This window comes from Penaeus japonicus, unplaced genomic scaffold, assembly GCF_977035675.1.
Source record: "Penaeus japonicus unplaced genomic scaffold, GWHDUDI00000001_assembly GWHDUDI00000020, whole genome shotgun sequence".
NCBI classification, from domain to species: domain Eukaryota; kingdom Metazoa; phylum Arthropoda; class Malacostraca; order Decapoda; family Penaeidae; genus Penaeus; species Penaeus japonicus.
In genome coordinates, this window is record NW_028234422.1 from 38,254,333 (window position 1) to 38,273,798 (window position 19,466).

Sequence of the window (19,466 nt, forward strand, 5' to 3'; positions counted from 1 at the left end):
GTAATAAACCGTTTCAGCAACTATCTGTTGTCACGTCACCCCCAAGCTACTCATCATCAAAGTGCAATGCTCCTATTAATGCAGTGTCATCTTGTCCTGGAGGTAATACTTTATCTCCAAAGATGATATCACCTGTTTCGAGTGTTTCTCCCAAGGGCCTCTCTTTGCCGAAGAGCCTGAAAAGTCCAAAGGGCAGAAGAAAATGCTCACTGGAGGAAATGGTGACCAAATTACATAATCGCACAGAGTCTTTTCAGAGTGGTGTCAGTGTGTTACCATTTTCACCCAAAAGTGTTCTGTGTGATGAAGGGAAATTGAAAAACAGTGCAGACTCTGAACACAGAAAGGATCCCTTGCCTGAAAAGGGAAGCTTCTCTGATTCGCAAACACTGTGCCAGAGTGGAGTCAGCTTCCCAAATATTTGTGATAACAATAACACTGCCAGAATTTGTGATGGTCACCCTACTTTGAACCCCACAGTTAATGTTCCAAGCACCAGACTTCATGATGAGACAGATGAATGCTCTGGTAATTCTTCATTAACAGTGTGTAATATAAAAAGTAAAGTAACTACTAATGTTTCTCCTGAAAATATTATTTCCAATGAAGAAGTTTATAAAAGCCAGAAGGTGCCAGTATTGCATTTAGATGAATGTTGTGTTGACAATTCCCTTCAAGAAAATCCTAATGCATTAGAAGGTGATCATGAAACAAGTTGCGCTGAAAGTTCTTTTTCAAAAGTAGATGGAAAGGGGAATACTAGTAGTTTACAATGTAATGCAGAAGTGACAAGAAATGCTCAATGTGGAGTTGTGCTCAATCAGTGCAGTTCTAAACCTCATCCTATATCACAGGACAAAAAACGTAATGAAAATCAGGCATCAGAAATTTGTAGAACGGATTGCCAGTCAGGTGGTTCAGTTTCTTCCTCATTGTCAGATGATTTGAAAACTGACCAGCAGCAGCTTTCCACTGACCAGGATTCTGTAAGAAGTGCAGCAGGGGCTTGGCAGTGTGCTGGGAGGTCTGAGAGTGATCTCATAGGAAATGATCAGTCATTGGTGGAATCTGACAAGGTACAAGTGAATAAGAGCTGTACAGATTTGACATGTGATGTTACTGGTAATAGAAACACAGAGGGAAAAGAAGGATGTGAAAATCTTGTCAGTGAATCCTGTGAGGTCATTAGTAAGAAAAATAGTGTAAGTGGTGTTACACTGGAGCATCATATAGATGATGTGATACCAGTTGAGCCACAAAGCAATAATGAACTGGAAGCACAGGTGATTGGTGGTGGGTGCCACAGCATACATCCAAGTGATGAGGCATTATTAAAAGGAGAACAGAGTGATAATGTTAGAAGTGATAAGGAAGTAAACATTGAACAATCTGTTGATGAAACTGAAGGTGGACAAAGTGTTCAAGAGGTAGTAAATGAACTGGATAGTGAGAAGGTGGCAAGTGGTATAGCGCAAAGTAATAAAAATGTAACCGGTGATAACACATTAGGAAGTGAACAGCAGAAAGATGTGGAGTGTGTGAATAATCAGAGCAGTCTAAAAGTCATTAATAAGTTGATAGATCTCACTGCTGAGTCAGAGAGTGCCAGAAGTAGTAGTGTAGAACTCATTGAAAATGAGCCATCAGAAAATTTGGACAGTGAAAGCGAGATTGAAATTTTATATGAAAAGAAAGATGGCACAGGAAAAGATAATAACACAGAAAAAAGTCTGTCAAGAGGTACTGAAGGACTGAATTCCCTTCAGTCGAAGCCCAGTCAGGTATTGCCAGCTGTTGTGAACAAGGAGTCTGAAGCACTGCCATATCTAGAGCCAATATCAGATGACGAGAATTCCCTGTTGTGTGCTCCCTCCACCTCATCTGGCCTTTCTTCTGTCTCCGGTTTTCAGAGTAATTCTGATACTCCCATGTTCTCTGATACTCCCTCCGACGCATCTCGTGGGGCAATTATGGTTAGAATCTCTGATGCTGTTGCTGCAATTCTGTCAGATGTGTCTGATGAAAGCCTTCCAGATTCCCCATTGTCATTTAGTGATAAAACTCAGGGTTCTAGTGAAAAAGCAAATGACACAATAAGTAGTAATAAAAGCGAAAAAATATATGCAAATGTGTTGGACAATGAAAAATTGCTTTCTGCAGCTGTTGACAAATTGTGCAGTGAGGAAACCACCAAGGATTCTGAAAGCCTGAAAGACAGAGGCCTAAAAATAGATGCTGTTATATCTGAGTCAGCAACTGCTGTAGAAACTGATAATAGTGTATGTTTGGATAGTTGTGTAAAAGGTGAACAACTGGGACCAAAAAAGAGTGAATCTGTTGAAAAAATGGAATTTACTGTGCAAAGCTTATCCTCTGTAACAGAAAGTAATGAAAAAGTGTGTCTAGAATCTCCAGAACCAGTCAGAAATATATGTGGGTTGGCTCCTAGTACTCCAAGTGAATTGTGTAATAATAGTGAACAAGAACAGGAAGGAATGTTGGAACCTCCATCACTGTTAGGGGAGGTTGACATTGGATCATCAGATAGGTCCTCCACCTCTAAATCAACTTGTGGCATTACTCCTATTGGCCAGTCATCACAAGTTTCAAGTTTACCTACAGATAAACTTGACCCTGATAGCTCACACACACAGGTACTTTTAGCAGAATCATGTACCATAGCTTGTTGTAGGATGTCTAATAATAGTAGCCATATATGCCAAAACCTCATCTCAGGATCTCAGAAAACTTCTAGTCAAAACCAAAACTGCAATACATCACAGAGTGGGGGCAGCAGTGACCTAGCAGGTCAGTTGATCAAGCAGCCCAGTGCAATTATACATAATGATGAATCGGCCAATAACAATAGAGTAGCTGGATGTGAATCTGGTGATAGTGTGAAGAGCAGGCTTGTCTGCCACAGTGAAGATGGATCTGCTAAATCTTCAAAAAATGAGGTTGAAATTGTCACTCACCAGTCAGATGACACATCACCTAAATCTGCATACCCCTTTGATGCAGTATTGTCTCCTAAAATGTCAAAATTTGTTGACAGCACAGTTGTCACTTCTGATTTAACTGTACTATCTGGTGATAATGCCCAGCCATCTAAAGAAAAAATATTTTCAGAAATTGAAATTCCTGAAACTGGTAACCAAAGAGAAAGCATATCATGTTCGCATGGTGATTTTACTACATCAGATGTGATTAGTGGTAGCAAGGTTACAGGAACCCTAAAACACACTGATAGGGATGCTGAACCAAATGTCAAGGAAAATACTGATGTGGAGAGAGATGACGAACCTGCAAATGCAGAGATTAGCAAAAGTATTTTTCCACCAGAAGAAAAAAATATTGCTGACAGTTACAAAAAGGTAGAAAATCACTTGATCAGGCAGTCACAAGTACTAACAACAGACTGCAAACAGAAGTTCTTGGAGGAAAGTAACATACCAGAAAGGGCTTCCAGAATTTGTGAACAGCTTGAAAGCAGACACTGCCACACTACCCTTGATGTTAACTCATCTAGAATGGTTGACTCCCTGTCAGTTTTATCAAACACCTTGTCCCAGGTGAGTGAAGAACGTTGTGAGCCATCATCTAAACCTGTAGATGTATATCTTCTAGCTGAGTCTTCTGCATCCACAAAAACATGTACTCAAGATAATCTTGACCTGGATAGGGAAGTTAGATTAGTTCCCCCACCAAGTGAAATCATAAATAACATTGCCCATCCACTGCCTGTTGATATTAAAGAAAGTCTTCCTCAAAGTGTGGCTCCAACAGATGCCAGTCATCCAGAGACAAACAAAACTTCAGCCACAAATGAGGCTGAACAAGGAGTACCAACACCAAGACAGGAAGCAATACAGTCTGCTGATGCCAGTTCTAAAATGCCTGACAGAATGGTTGCTGCTTGCACTTTGAGTGAGCCTTTAGATGGTAGTTTTTCACTAGCTAACATTACTGAAGCCATTTGTCAAGAGCATGCAGAAAATTATGATTTTAAGCATATACCCTCAGAGGATGCAAAAGCTAGGCAGGCAGCAGCAGACCTTACTGAAATCAGTCTTGCATCATTGGAGAAGCCTGAGTCAAAGGAGGTGGCAGCTGAACTTTCTGTAATGTCAGGGTTAAGTAAAGTCAATAAAGCAGTAGATGAAGCTACCAAACATGCCACAATTAAAGAGGTTACTGTGTTTACGAAAGCAACAGTTGAGGCTACTGAAACCAGTCAAGTATTTGCAAATGTTCTTGATGCTAGCCAGGGAGCAGCTACATTATTTAAAGACAGCCAAGGAGCAGCTTACAGTATGGAAACCAATAAAAGTGAATCTGATAAAAGAAAAACTATCAAACAAACACATAGGAAAGCAGACCAGACAACAGTGGATATTTTTGAAGAAATCCAATCTCTTGCAAAGGCTGTCCAAGAAGATAATGATGTCAGTGAAACTCCATGTCAGCTGGTTGAAGTGAAAGAAACATCTACTTCTGTAGGTCATTTGGATGTCTGTCCATCTTTAAAGGATGTAAACACAAGTTGTTCATCTAGTGTTTCAAAGGATGAGGAGGTACCAGTTATCACTGAATATCATCTTTCCCTTAAAGAAGCTGAGGCTTGTCATCCACCACCTGAGACTAATGTAGCAGAAATTTGTTCAGTAGCTGAGGGTGGTACTGAAACCACTCATCTGGGTGATAGAGGGAAAGCATGTTTTTCAAATAATGATGATGTAGAATCCAGTAATCTACCAGTTATTGAAAAAGGTGAAAATCCACCAGAAGCTTGTGTCATTCTTCAAGATATTCAAAGTGACAAAGTCAGCTATCAGACTTTGGGAGGCACCAAAAAGGGAGAGCTGCAAACTATGAACTCTAGCCATGATTCTGCAGGTAATGTTTCAAAGATTGATTCCTCAGAAGGTGATCATCCATCACTTCTAAATGCTGATAGCATTAGCTACTCACTTAAATCTGTTCATGTCACAGATGACAAGCAATGTGAAGCAAGTTGGTCAACGGAAAGTCATCCAGCAGTTGGCGCAGAAGAGGGGAATGGTACAACATCTGAATTAACTGTAAAAGCATCTCCAGCTAAACTGAGAGACAGAAGTCATCCATCAGAGGAAGTGATTGGAATTAGGGTAGCTGATGCTGTTGATAGAAAAATTTCTCATTCCCTAGTTGCTGTAGTTGATCAAGCAGCATCAAAGGATATACAGGTTGATCATCCAACAAATAATAGTCAAGTTGATGATTCTGCAATTAATAAATTACCACCAAAGGGTTCCCAAGTTCATCACCCAGTCGATAACCCACCAGTTGATGAGGCTGTAGTTGATCACAGACAACCTAAGGAAATTGATGATGCTGAAGTCGATAATCCACCAGTTGATGAGGCTGTAGTTGATCAGCCTCAAACAGATATTGTAGGTGAGGTAGTAACTGATCATCGACCAGTTAAGGCTGTAACAGATCATCCTCCAGTAGATGATACTTTAGCTGATCATTCTCAAGCTGATCTTGCAGATGTAGTCGCTGATCGTTCATCAGTAGATGAGGTAGTCGCTGATCGTTCATCAGTAGATGAGGTAGTCGCTGATCGTTCATCAGTAGATGAGGTAGTCGCAGATCTTTCATCAGTTAATGAGGCTGAAGTTGATCATCTGCCAGTTGATGAAACTCTTGCAGATCATCCACAAGCTGATATTGCAATTGAACCTGTAACTGATCATCCACCAGTTGCTGAAGCTGTAGCTGATCATCCACCAGTTGCTGAAGCTGTAGCTGATCATCCACCAGTTGCTGAAGCTATAGCTGATCATCCACAAGCTGATATTGCAATTGAACCTGTAACTGATCATCCACCAGTTGCTGAAGCTGTAGCTGATCATCCACCAGTTGCTGAAGCTGTAGCTGATCATCCACCAGTTGCTGAAGCTGTAGCTGATCATCCACCAGTTGCTGAAGCTGTAGCTGATCATCCACCAGTTGCTGAAGCTGTAGCTGATCATCCACCAGTTGCTGAAGCTGTAGCTGATCATCCACCAGTTGCTGAAGCTGTAGCTGATCATCCACCAGTTGCTGAAGCTGTAGCTGATCATCCACCAGTTGCTGAAGCTGTAGCTGATCATCCACCAGTTGCTGAAGCTGTAGCTGATCATCCACCAGTTGCTGAAGCTGTAGCTGATCATCCACCAGTTGCTGAAGCTGTAGCTGATCATCCACCAGTTGCTGAAGCTGTATCTGATCATCCACCAGTTGCTGAAGCTGTAGCTGATCATCCACCAGTTGCTGAAGCTGTATCTGATCATCCACCAGTTGCTGAAGCTGTAGCTGATCATCCACCAGTTGCTGAAGCTGTAACTGATCATCCACCAGTTGCTGAAGCTGTATCTGATCATCCACCAGTTGCTGAAGCTGTAGCTGATTATGTGCAAATTGATGAAGTTGTTGATCATCCACAAGCTGATATTGCAGATGAGGCTGTTGTAGCTCACCCACAGACTGATGATAGTCAAGTTGGTCATCCACTTGTTGATGCTGTTGTTGATCAGCCACAAACTGAGGAGAGTCAAATTGGTCATCTATCAAGTAGAGAATCTGTTGTTGATCATCCAGCAACTAATGATGATGAGGCACAGTCTCAATCTGTCTTGCATCATCCACCAGCTGAAGATTCTGTGGTTGATCATCCACCAGCTGATGATTCTGTGGTTGATCATCCACCAGCTGAAGATTCTGTGGTTGATCATCCACCAGCTGAAGATTCTGTGGTTGATCATCCACCAGCTGAAGATTCTGTGGTTGATCATCCACCAGCTGAAGATTCTGTGGTTGATCATCCACCAGCTGAAGATTCTGTGGTTGATCATCCACCAGCTGAAGATTCTGTGGTTGATCATCCACCAGCTGAAGATTCTGTGGTTGATCATCCACCAGCTGAAGATTCTGCAATTGATCATCCACCAGCTGAAGATTCTGTGGTTGATCATCCACCAGCTGAAGATTCTGTGGTTGATCATCCACCAGCTGAAGATTCTACAGTTGATCATCCACCAGCTGAAGATTCTGTGGTTGATCATCCACCAGCTGAAGATTCTGCAGTTGATCATCCACCAGCTGAAGATTCTGTGGTTGATCATCCACCAGCTGAAGATTCTGTGGTTGATCATCCACCAGCTGAAGATTCTGTGGTTGATCATCCACCAGCTGAAGATTCTGTGGTTGATCATCCACCAGCTGAAGATTCTGTGGTTGATCATCCACCAGCTGAAGATTCTGTGGTTGATCATCCACCAGCTGATGATTCTGTGGTTGATCATCCACCAGCTGAAGATTCTGTGGTTGATCATCCACCAGCTGAAGATTCTGTGGTTGATCATCCACCAGCTGAAGATTCTGTGGTTGATCATCCACCAGCTGAAGATTCTGCAATTGATCATCCACCAGCTGAAGATTCTGTGGTTGATCATCCACCAGCTGAAGATTCTGTGGTTGATCATCCACCAGCTGAAGATTCTGTGGTTGATCATCCACCAGCTGAAGATTCTGTGGTTGATCATCCACCAGCTGAAGATTCTGTGGTTGATCATCCACCAGCTGAAGATTCTGTGGTTGATCATCCACCAGCTGAAGATTCTGTGGTTGATCATCCACCAGCTGAATTGATCCACCAGCTGAAGATTCTGTGGTTGATCATCCACCAGCTGAAGATTCTGTGGTTGATCATCCACCAGCTGAAGATTCTGTGGTTGATCATCCACCAGCTGAAGATTCTGTGGTTGATCATCCACCAGCTGAAGATTCTGTGGTTGATCATCCACCAGCTGAAGATTCTGCAATTGATCATCCACCAGCTGAAGATTCTGCAATTGATCATCCACCAGCTGAAGATTCTGCAATTGATCATCCACCAGCTGAAGATTCTGCAATTGATCATCCACCAGCTGAAGATTCTGCAATTGATCATCCACCAGCTGAAGATTCTGCAATTGATCATCCACCAGCAGAAGATTTTACAGTTGATCATCCACCAGCTGAAGATTCTGTGGTTGATCATCCACCAGCTGAAGATTCTGTGGTTGATCATCCACCAGCTGTTGATTCTGTGGTTGATCATCCACCAGCTGAAGATTCTGCAATTGATCATCCACCAGCTGAAGATTCTGCAATTGATCATCCAACAGCTGAAGATTCTGCAATTGATCATCCACCAGCTGAAGATTCTGTGGATGATCATCCACCAGCTGAAGATTCTGCAATTGATCATCCACCAGCAGAAGATTTTACAGTTGATCATCCACCAGCTGAAGATTTTACAGTTGATCATCCACCAGCTGAAAGTTCTGGAATATATCATCCAGCAGCTGAAGATCCAACACCATCCAATTTGGCAGAAGAGGTGTGCCAAGAGCAGGCAGTAGATGCAGAGGATGGCCACACTTGTGTAGTGAAGAATGAGGCAAATCAGAGGATAAGGGAAGATAACCCATGTACTGTGACAGATGGAGACAATTACAGATCTACATCTGATACTGGAAATGACCATGAAGGAGTTGTGGTTGGAAGCACTAATTCAGCAGTTGATGAGAATGAAAAGGGACTTCTGTTGGATAACACACTTAATTTGACAGATGTTACTGACAGAATAGACACAGCTGTTGAAGTTCCTGTTTGTGATCATGGGAGCAAGGATTCTGCAGACAGTCATACAACTGATGATATTTTGGAATGTATTCATTCATCACCTAAGGTATCTGTGGGCATTAGTGATACAGCAGAGGTTGCAGACCACATACATAGAGTATCTGTCGCTTCAGATGGTTGTCAAGGCACAGCTGAAGTTTTAGAGGGCATTCTCCAAAATACAGAGGCTATTGATGAAAGTATTAGAATAGATGATATGGCAGAAAAACGTACCAAAGCTGACGCTACAGAGGAGACACATGCAACATCTGATAGTATGGAATGTGGAACTTCCAAAACAGAATTTTTACATGTTCCAGTAGAGGAGAGGGATGCAAGTTTCCTCCATGACTGCTTAAAACTCAAGGCTGTTGAACTTGGTCCTGAGGCAGCTAAAATTCCTACCGAAGGTGATATGACTGAATCTTCTGTTCAAGATGAATGCAATGCAAATAAACCACCTACGTCAGAGTCCAATATAAAAGACACCGTTTCTCCTCAATCCGAGTTTAATATAAAGGAAACTCATCCCAAAGCAAGCATAGAGGAAGAAAGATCAGATATTTCTCCAGGCTTGCCACCAAAAGAAGGCAAAGCAAGCAGTGATAATGATCCCAATGCATTTGAGCACAAATTTGAAGTTGTTAGTGGCAGTAAATCATTAACCAGTCCAATCTTTAATGAAGTGTTGGCTCTAGATGGAAGTAATGAAGTCAGTGAAGAGATAATTGAAAATTGTTCCACAAATAACGACCAAACTAATGAAATAACACAGAGTGGGGTCGAGTGTTTAGTGCAGTTTTCTGATGAAACTGGAGATCAACATGTTGGTAGTAGCTCTGAAATTGAAGTTGCACAAAATAGTACTGGATTACATCAACCAGCTAGTATGTCCCAACAAAGCATAGCTGAGGTAGGTAAGGACATTAGTTCAGGAGCTGAACTTTTAGAAGAGAACACATTGATAGATAATGACACTGTAGAGATGGACAAAAAACCTGAACTGGTAACTTTATGTCCTCTTTGCATGAAAACTTTCAATCAGCCATTAGATTTACATCTTGCTGAGTTTCATATTTGTAACCACTTCATTCCGGCTAAAAGAACACAAGCTTATAAGTTGCATATGCTTCAAAGAGTTCAAGACATCTCCCACGTAACCGAGGCGATTGACACTCAGGAATTTGTATATGTTTGTCGTTCTTGCCAGTTTGCAAGTAAGGATATTAATGCAGTTAGATTTCATGTTAACATTCATGAGGATGTTTATCAAGCCATTCCTGGCAAAATTTCTTGTGAGTGTAATCAGAAGAAATATTCTTATCCATTTCATAAATGGAAACACCTACTTCATTGCAGTACTTACGAATGTATGATATGCAAGTTTTATTTTGCATGTGAAAAAGGACTGTTGAATCACCTTCACGCTTTGCATTTTAGTGAAGGAACTTGTAAGAGTTGTAAAATGGAAGTAACACAAGATGGCATGTTGACACATGCTTGTCTTACCTCATGCAAAAATGATTCAGAAACTCTGGATTTGGAACCAGAGGAATCAAATGTAGACTTCAGGTTTGGATTGTCATGGAATACCCTTGACAATTATATCAACTATTTAGATGGTAAAGATTTTAGATTAAATACTTCTTCTAAAGTGGTGGATCTTAATCTTGATAGAAGTTACCTGAAATTTCCAATTAAAAATGTGCTTAGTGAAGCATTAGTACCTGATGAAGTAAAGTTGGACCCTGGGAAAGATATTTCAAAGTATATGAAGGGAAAGAAGAATGTCAAGCAAACCCTCAGTGAGGAGAGCTATGAAATTGTGAAAAACTTCCATTTATCAGTGCAGTTTGATCTTGAGAAAAAATTAGGCAGAAAGGGAAGAAGGGGCCAAGGTATCATTCCAAGAGCAAAGCGCGAGGATGATTTATTTGATGTTTTGGGATTGGGAACCATTCGATCGAGGGGATCTTCAAGACATGAGTTGGGTGAGCCTTCTCATGGCCACAGAACAAAGAAAGGCAGAAGTAAGGCAAAACAAGAAGCAAATAAGGAGGAAAGCGACTTGCATGGACAGGATTTGCCAAATCTAACCCGTACCAGATCGGGAATGCAGCCCATGAGGGAAGAGAGTGAAAAGATATATGAAACACCTGGGCCCTTATCCGAGTCAGGGATTGTGATTGATGGGGAATGGACCAAAAATCACACGTACATTTGTTGTTCTTGTGGAGCGGGATATTTGGACCTTGCTGACATGATGGACCACAAATGGGAGTCACATCCGTCAGTGTGGTGTGCACACACCATGATTCAGGGTCAGGGAGATGTCCCAGCTAGCTTCTGCAAACAATATCAGCCACCTACCTCTCAGCCACCCAAACTTCCACTACCAGGCACCACCCTCAAACATACCCCTTCCAGTACACCAAGTCGGAGGAATTCAGATGCAAACACACCTACCCCAGCCGAGAAGCCTCAACATGTCTGCTCGCTTTGTAAGCTTGAATTTCAAGAGAAAACTCAGTTCCATGCACATCTAGTAGAGTGTGGAGGCCTCAACTATATGGCAACTTCAAAGAAAAAGAATAAGAAAGGCTTCAGGTAAGATATTTGATATTTTTGATAAATTTCAATAGTGTGAATAATGCAATTAGTTTGCCTTACTCTAATATGGCTTGTTTACAACGGCCACTGTTTGTGTTGTACAATTGGTCCTTAACATTTGTGAGCTGAATATTTTGAGGAGAATTTTCAGCCATTGTTTTTCTTTTAAAGTATTTCTGATCTCTTACAATCAGATTTCTGACTATTTCCATACATTTTTTTATATAGCAGATTATTTATTCAACCAAATAAAATTATTTTAGGAATGATTCATCTACCATAGCCCAACCATAGACTAGCTTAACCCATTCACAACGGGGGCATTCCAGCCTTGCATGTCACAATGCCGGGGCTCTCGAACGCATAGGCCTTAATCAGTTAAATAAACGACGCCGTATGGTGTCCCCAGTCTCTCAAAAATGTTTGTTATCCATATTAGAATTATTTAAATTAAAACAATATAAGCTGAAGTCACTATATTAACCCTTCTGGGACAGGCTACTTCTTATTGTACAGCCTGGGCTGGGTGTTTCAAGATATTGTGTATGTTTTCCATTATTTTCTAGACTTATAGTATGATCTGTGAGTCTATATATGATATATGAGCAAAGTGATACTAATCAATTTTTGGTATAATTTAGTTACACTGAAGGAATAAATTCAGCTTGTAATTTCAAAAGTAAATATGCAGAACAAAAGTTATCTAACCCCATGAAACATACCCGTCATGGAATAGTTAAAAGAAAATGGAGATGGGGGGGTTGGTGAGTTGCACTTTCTGCTCTTCACCTTTGTTATCCTTAATGTAACTAATATCTTGGAGTTTGGTTTTTCAAAGATTAATATTCCTTTTTTCCTCCCGAAGTATCATGAAATATGTGAGAGATAATAGAAATTAATTGAAAAATAGGATTTCATCTTAAACCCAATTAAAAAGGAACTACTATTTACAGGTTTAAGCGACGCAAGGGTCAGGGCGTGCCGAGCAACCGTTATGGCAACAGTTCCCAGCCAGGCACACCACTCAAGGCTAAGCCGGGTGATAGTATGTATTTATAGTATGTCAATAGCGTTTAGCTCTGTAAGATGCATTAAGTTGATTTTTTTTTATTTTTTCTTTATTATTTATTTTTGTGAAGAGAATATTGGTAATTAAGTGTGCTGGTTCTTGTGAACATTATTGTGTAGAGAGTTGGGAGATGATTGATTATATACTTAGGTGAGTTCATATGATACAAAAGTTGTAGAGAAAGATCATGATGCCTATGAGAGGAGATATGTCTAGTTTTTTTTTTTTTTTATAAAGAAACAGAACTGAACAGAATTGATTGAAAATGGAAGTCCTTAGGGACAGATTCGGGAATAAGAAGAAATAGAAAAAAAATACCACAAGCTACATAATTATTTTATTTGAACTCAGGATATAGTAAAATATGGAAACAGATATAAACTCATTTTCACCCAAGACACACAGGCACATGCAAATTAATAACAAATGTAAACTAGGTATAAATGAGAATGAATAATTTCACTGTGCCATGTTATGTAACTGATGTTTCAGTGTTCTGGCTGATGAAATTGTAATATCAAAACATGAATTACATATTTTGCTAGGTAGGTTGCCAGTTACGAAAAAAAAAGGAGTGACTTCCAAGAATCTGCTCAATAGCCATCATTATGACTTGTGTATTGTAGCATCTAGAAAGATAAAACAAATTATAACACGACAGGTTTACAGATGTTAAAGATTGGCTCATTTGAAGTTGGCAATAAATCAGTCAAAGCATGCTTGACTAAGGCTTTTGTAGTTAGATTCCTTGGTTTTCAATTTTGCATGTCTTGGGACTAATACTAGTTAAAGCTACTTGGAATTTAGAAATTTAAATTAGCGAGTCTACTCTATCCTGGCCTCTTACTTCATATATGGTTTGATAGAACTTGAAAAGTTACATATAAAAGCTAATAAAATGTATAAGATCATTTCAGTAGTCACATTACTAATGGGTGCCACATTGTTCACAGGGTCTTCAGGGCTCAATACTCCACAGTTAGACAGGACATCACAGGGTGCTGTCCAGTCATCGGGCGTCAAGCGTCGCCTGGAGCTTGCCGTAGGCTCCATAGACAATGCTGAGCTGAAGAACCGCCTGAAGGCCATCATCACAGGGTCAAGGAAAGCGACAGGGAACGCAGCTGGAATGTCCAGCCGCCGGACTATCAGGATGAAGCTGCGGAAGAAGGCTCTAGAGACCAAGCGACTCAGGAAGACGAGGCACAGCGATCGAGTTAAGGAGAACGTCTTGAAACCACAAGAGAAGGGGAAGGAAGAGGGAGGTAAAGAGAAAGAGAAAAAGATCAAGGATGAAAGTCTTAAGATCCAAGGTAAAAAGGGCAAAGAGGAGACTGTTAGAGAGGAAGAGAAAGAGGAGGAAAATCCTGCCAAAGGTAAAAAAGTGAAGTCAAAGAACCCAGAGGGGAATGGGGAAAGTTCCACCAAAGACAAGGAAAAGAAAGACAAGTTTGCAAGTATTAAGGGCTTGAAGGATGAATATGGTGACAGTGAGAGTGACAGTGCAAAGAAAATTACAAGAAGAAGAGGAAGTGCAGAGCAGCCAAAGCAGAGTAAACAAACCAAAAGTGTTATTGACAAAGTAAACCAAAAGGTCTTGAAGAAAAAGCAGGCTAAGGGGGAGAGTAGTGAACTAGTGACCAACATCAAAGAGCTTAGTACAAAGTCTACCTCAGAAACTGTTGATGTTCTTATTAACGCAAAAGTGACGAAGAAGAAGTCCAAGTATTTGGATGTTAGTAAAGATGTGTTGCTAGATGAGAAAAAATTACAAGCTTTGAAGAAAGTAAATGGTGTGGTGGGACTGACTGATAGGGAGCTGCAACCAGTGTGCAAGATCAAGGAGTTGAAAGGCAAAACAAAAGCACCAGGGGGCAAAGTTGGGAGGAAAGCACAAAACCAAATATCTAGTGTGCAAGTGGGAGCTGAACAAAATTCTCAGAAAAAGATCAATGATAAAAAGGAGCAATCTGCCAAGAAGAATATTGAAAACATGCGCAAATCTGGAATCAACAAGGTAGCCATGTTAACAGGCAAAAAGGTCAAGGGCAGTCGAGCTATGTTGGACACAACCATTGTCAAAGCTTCCAAGAAAATTAGTAAAAAGAAACAAGAAGCTATGGAAGCAGGTGTTCCATTGGAAAAGGAAGTGGTGTCACTTCCTGCTCCAGTTGAAGAAAAAGGTGTGATGATGCAAAAGAAGAATGTCAAAGGCAAGAAGTATTTGACTGAAAAGAAAAGTGCTACTACAAAGAAAAAATCAGCACCTCATGACAAATTGAACACTGATGAAGAATCACGTGAAGGCCTCGAACAAAATTTGAAATACAACCCAGAAAAAGCACCAGAAGCTATTGAATTGGATGGGACAAAGTTTGATAAAGATGCAATAAAGAAAAATGTGTACTTAATTTCATCGAGTGAAGAAACAGCGGATGAATCTGATGATTCTGAGCCTGAGGTGAGCCGCAACTTCCGCACTGGTAGGCGTTGTGGCGGCCGGATGGGGCTCAGGAACAAAAGGAAGCCTCAAAACCAGCGTTACTCTTTTAGGTCATGTCTGGACCCAGAAGAAACGGAGAACGACAAGGATGAAAGAGAGATAGTGAAAGATAGCATGGTTATAAAAACAAACATTGAAGAAACAAAAGATGAATTGCCATTAACCCCCAAGAGAAAGCGGAAAATAGCAAACTATGAGGATGATGACGATTTCACTTACATGCCCTCGGGAAATTCCACTGATCTGGAAGAGGAATCTTCTGATGGCGTGGAGGTATTGGGGAAAGAGGTATCTACCAGCCTGCGAAAGAGAAGGAAGACCACCCTACCAAGTTCTGACAGTGATGGCCACATGCCTGCTAGAAGAGCATCATTGCAGAGAAGGGGTAGTGCGCTCACCAGCGAAGGAGAGACCCCTGATGATTCCTATGATGAGAATGCGACTAAAACCTCAAAGGCATCATCGCTTGCCTTAGATGTTTCCAATAATTCCAAAGTCCTGATTGAAAGAAAGATACCAAAGAAAAAGAACATGAGATTGCAGTGTCTGGTTTCTCAGGTTATGAAGAGTGAGGACAAATTCGAGAGACTAGGGCAGAAAGGACCAAAGAAGAACCGGGAAAGTAAAAGTTCCATCATTATTAGTGAAGATGAGAAAAAGACTTCTGGGAAAATAAGAGTAAGAAAATTAGCCAACACAACAGATGAATCGCAGGAAAGTGAGAGCACTGTAGATGAGGATTACATAGGCAAAACATCTTTGATTCCTGTTTCTTCCAAGAGAAAGAAGACCGCCAAGAAACCTGTCCCATCATTAATTCCTCTCGGTGAAGCCAGCATGGCCGATAACATTTGTAGATATGATGATGATGATGACGATGACGATGAAGATAACATACCTCTTGCCACCATTGCTCAACTAAAGGGACGCAGTCTACCAAGAAGAATAGCCATGTCAAATATCATCAAGGAAAAAGTTAAAAGTGTTGCTGTCAGAAGTAAAAAGTTAGCTAGTGGTGTTCAAAAGCATTTGCCTAGACAGGTCATGGATACAGGCACAGCTGATTCTGAATCCTCAGGCTTTGAAGGTTTCGTTCCTGTATCTGTTAAGAAAAATAAAAGGAGAATAGGCCTGAAACATAAATCCAAAATTATGGCCCCCATGGCAGCTTCAGAAAATGAGGTTGACACAAGTAGCAATACAGAAATATCTTCTTCACCTAAACCAAAACGGAAATGCACTGCGGCAAAGAAAATTGAAAATAATGCAACCGAAATTCTAGTGTCCAAAAGTACAAAGGACAAAACCAAAATCTTTTATACCAAAGCGGGTGATGAAGAAAAGACAAATGCCTTCAGCATGCAGTCTACAAAAGCAGATCAGAGTAGCACAAACCTAGAAACCAAAGCACAGCAGAGCAGCACAAATGTAAAATCAGACACAAAGAAGACTAGGAAATATGTCAGAAAGTCCACAGAAGCTGTTGCAGCAATGCCTGTTCTAGAACCTGTTAATTGGCAAGAAGCAGGTTCTGAGACACCATCAACAGATACTGGGGATATTTTGAGTAGTAGTGAAGGAGATGCCTCTCAGAAACAACCAGCCAAGGTGAGGAGGAGGAGATCATCTGTTGAAAAAATAAAAGATATTCCAACTAGATCATCTGCCATACTGTTGCATGAGAATATGACTCCTCCTGATTTGAAAGCTGTTAGCACAAGTGACACTGTTCATGAAACGAGCTTGCTGGAGAACATTCAACCTGTGTGGGAAAACAAAGTGCCAGTTCCATCGAAGCCAAGGAAGAGAAGAACCAAGTCATCTCATGAATTATTGCCACAAACTGAATCAGCAGTGAATGCTCCTCAAGAAAATACAGTGGTTAGTAATGTAGATGGAGGAAAAGCTCCTAAAAAGACAAAGCGAAAGAGAGCTTCCTCTATGTCTAACATGTCTGGTGCTGAAGCTGAGAAAGTAGTTCGCATGAAAAGTCCTCTTAGAGTTAACACAGGAGAAGCCTCTAAAAATGTTAGTGCCAAATCACCAAAGAAGAATTCTGAAGGTCAGAAAAGAAAGAAGAATGCCCACAAGGATGACATGCATGATTTGAAGTGTGTTGATTGTGGCTTACGGTTTGGATCTGTTGCCTCTCTAGAGGATCACCAACAGGATTGTGTCACAATAGCCTTTGAAATGAGTTTGATGGAGGCAGAGGACCACCTGTTCGAGTGCCCACACTGCCATTTAACCTTTGCACTAAAAGGCACTCAGAGAAAACACACCACTTCTTGCCGCCTTGCTAAATCCAGGAAAACGCCACATCGGGGTGAGATGAAGGCCATGAAGCGAATGAATAGAACCACTGCTCCTCCTCAAGAGCCTTTGCTTCCTGATGCAACAGATTCGAGCATAGTGGCCAATCCATGCCAAGGGGCACCCATCAAGTCCAGAAGACGAAGCAAAGAAAATGTTGCAAGTGATGAGGGAGTGAATGCAGCATCTCCACTAAAGGACAGCTTTAAACAGAATTTTGTCAACATTTCTGAGGTAGCAGACAAAAGTGATAGTGAGAAACAACTGGAAAAAACTAAAAAATTGGCCCCTGTCCCATATAGTAGAAGTAACTCCAAAGTGAGGAAAGAATTGCAAACCAATGGACAATTAGAGAATTTTGAAGGTGTAGATCTGTTTTGTTTAACAAAAATTGATGGTGTTCAAAAATGCTCAGTATGTGGATACGAAGTTGTGGATAAAGAATCAGTTGATAAACATCGGCTCCTGCAACAGTTTACCCACCATTGTCAACAGAAGACTGTTTTAGAAGTGTGTGCATTATTAACCAATTACAATCTTAGCATTGACACTGTGCGAACGTTGATAACCTCTGCTAGTATTCTCCATGGCTCAACAGTCCTAAATCTCGATGCCAAACAACAGTCATATCTTGAAGGCAACTCCGTCACTACTGTTTCAGCAAGTAATTGTGCTTTGCAATTGAAAGAACTGCTAACTTCCCCACATTGCACTAGGATTCTCTCTGTCCTTGACACCATAGCCACTCACCATCGAACTAGCAGGACAGTGAGTATAAGTGGGACCAGACAAGAGGCTCTAAAAGCTGTTTCAGCCCTTGAAGAATTGTTGAAAGAAATTTCTGAGATTGATAATTCTATTAAAAAGAACAGAATGTTAAAATCTATGAGAGAAACTTTTGAAGCAGGGACAATAAACTGAATATTGGCTAAAAGTAAAATTTTAAAGGTTGTGAAACAAATCTTATATATTCTTTAAATTGCATGCAATAATAATTTGTTGAATTTATAGTATGCTGAATATTATATGTATTAACAAGGGCATTTTATAAGCAGCATAAAATATTTGTAAGAAAGAAAGAAACATAATCAAATAATTTATCATATCTGTATATCACATATAATATGTTTACACGTCAAAACTACCTGTATGCTAGGACTCTCCCCTCACAAGAAATTATATTAAGATGTTGGATGACGAAAATGATTTAGGAATCAAAATATTTATTGTAGACTAACAGTTTGTATGAGAAAATGGTATGTATTTATGTTAATGTTAGTCTAGAATAAATTATTAAGAAGACTTGATTCTTTGAGTGAGAATATGCCACGCACATTGCACCATGTGTATAGGATAGAAAATATTTGTAGTTTAAAGGCTATTTCCTTTTTCCTACGGCAGTGTGAGTGTAGCCTCCGAGACCCACTCATGGAAATTACTTCTATGCTTTTATATGAACAACTTTATGGAATGGGTGTCAGCCGGGAATGAATAGTTGAAAAGAAACTTGGCATTACTCATCTAAATTTGAAACGCAAAGATTATGCAGTTTCCTGTATGCCCCTAGGAATTCTCGACAGTATACACTTTATTTTTTTCTATTTTCTTTTTCTTTCTCCTTCATTCATTCCTTCATTTTTACCTTTGTTACTTGTGGTTTCTCTAAACCAGGAGGTGATGTGTCCTGTTAGCAGTATTGCATTAGACATCTCTAGTGAATGGTGGCATCCTGACCATGCGCATACTGAAGGAAGATGTGCACACTTGGTGTCGTTTTGGATCCAGTAATATATATATATATATAATATATTTCTATCGAAACTTGCTTAGACATAGACATTTGTAGGGATATGAATTTTAGATATTGTATCTAAATGTCTCTTGATCTCAGAATAAGTCAGATTTAACATGTACAGTTTCAGTAAGGAGATTATCTATGAACTAATGTTTTAGCATTGCTAAAACCAGTGTGCTCCAATGAGGTTCTTATATTTTCTTGCATGGATGCTGCTGTACAGAGGCACACCTCAATTATTTTTCTGCTTCTTGTGAATGAAGAGCAGCACATGCTTACAGATATTTATATATATTTTTTGTTTTGTTTTGTTTCTTCAAACTTCCTGTATTTAGGAGTAAATACCTGACAGTAGTTGATTACTCTCTGTCACTTATAAGACTTGTGCTGTGTTGTGTGTAAGTTTGTCTTTTCATATTATTTATAAAATGCATTTTTGTACTAAACTGTAATATAAAATAAATGGAGGTGCATGACTTTCATAA

At 40.2% G+C, this 19,466-nt stretch overlaps 1 protein-coding gene across 1 annotated transcript in view; it reads left to right on the top strand.

The window, feature by feature from the left end:
- The window catches only part of LOC122255659 (uncharacterized), a 32,722-nt gene extending 13,256 nt beyond the window's left edge, over nucleotides 1-19,466 (top strand). Inside the window, 4 exon segments of the mRNA XM_086548449.1 lie at nucleotides 1-7,668; nucleotides 7,671-11,298; nucleotides 12,255-12,346; nucleotides 13,324-19,466. The exon segment at nucleotides 1-7,668 is cut by the window's left edge and continues 476 nt beyond it. Coding sequence (XP_086404575.1) covers nucleotides 1-7,668; nucleotides 7,671-11,298; nucleotides 12,255-12,346; nucleotides 13,324-18,107 — 16,172 coding nt within the window. The 3' untranslated portion in view covers nucleotides 18,108-19,466.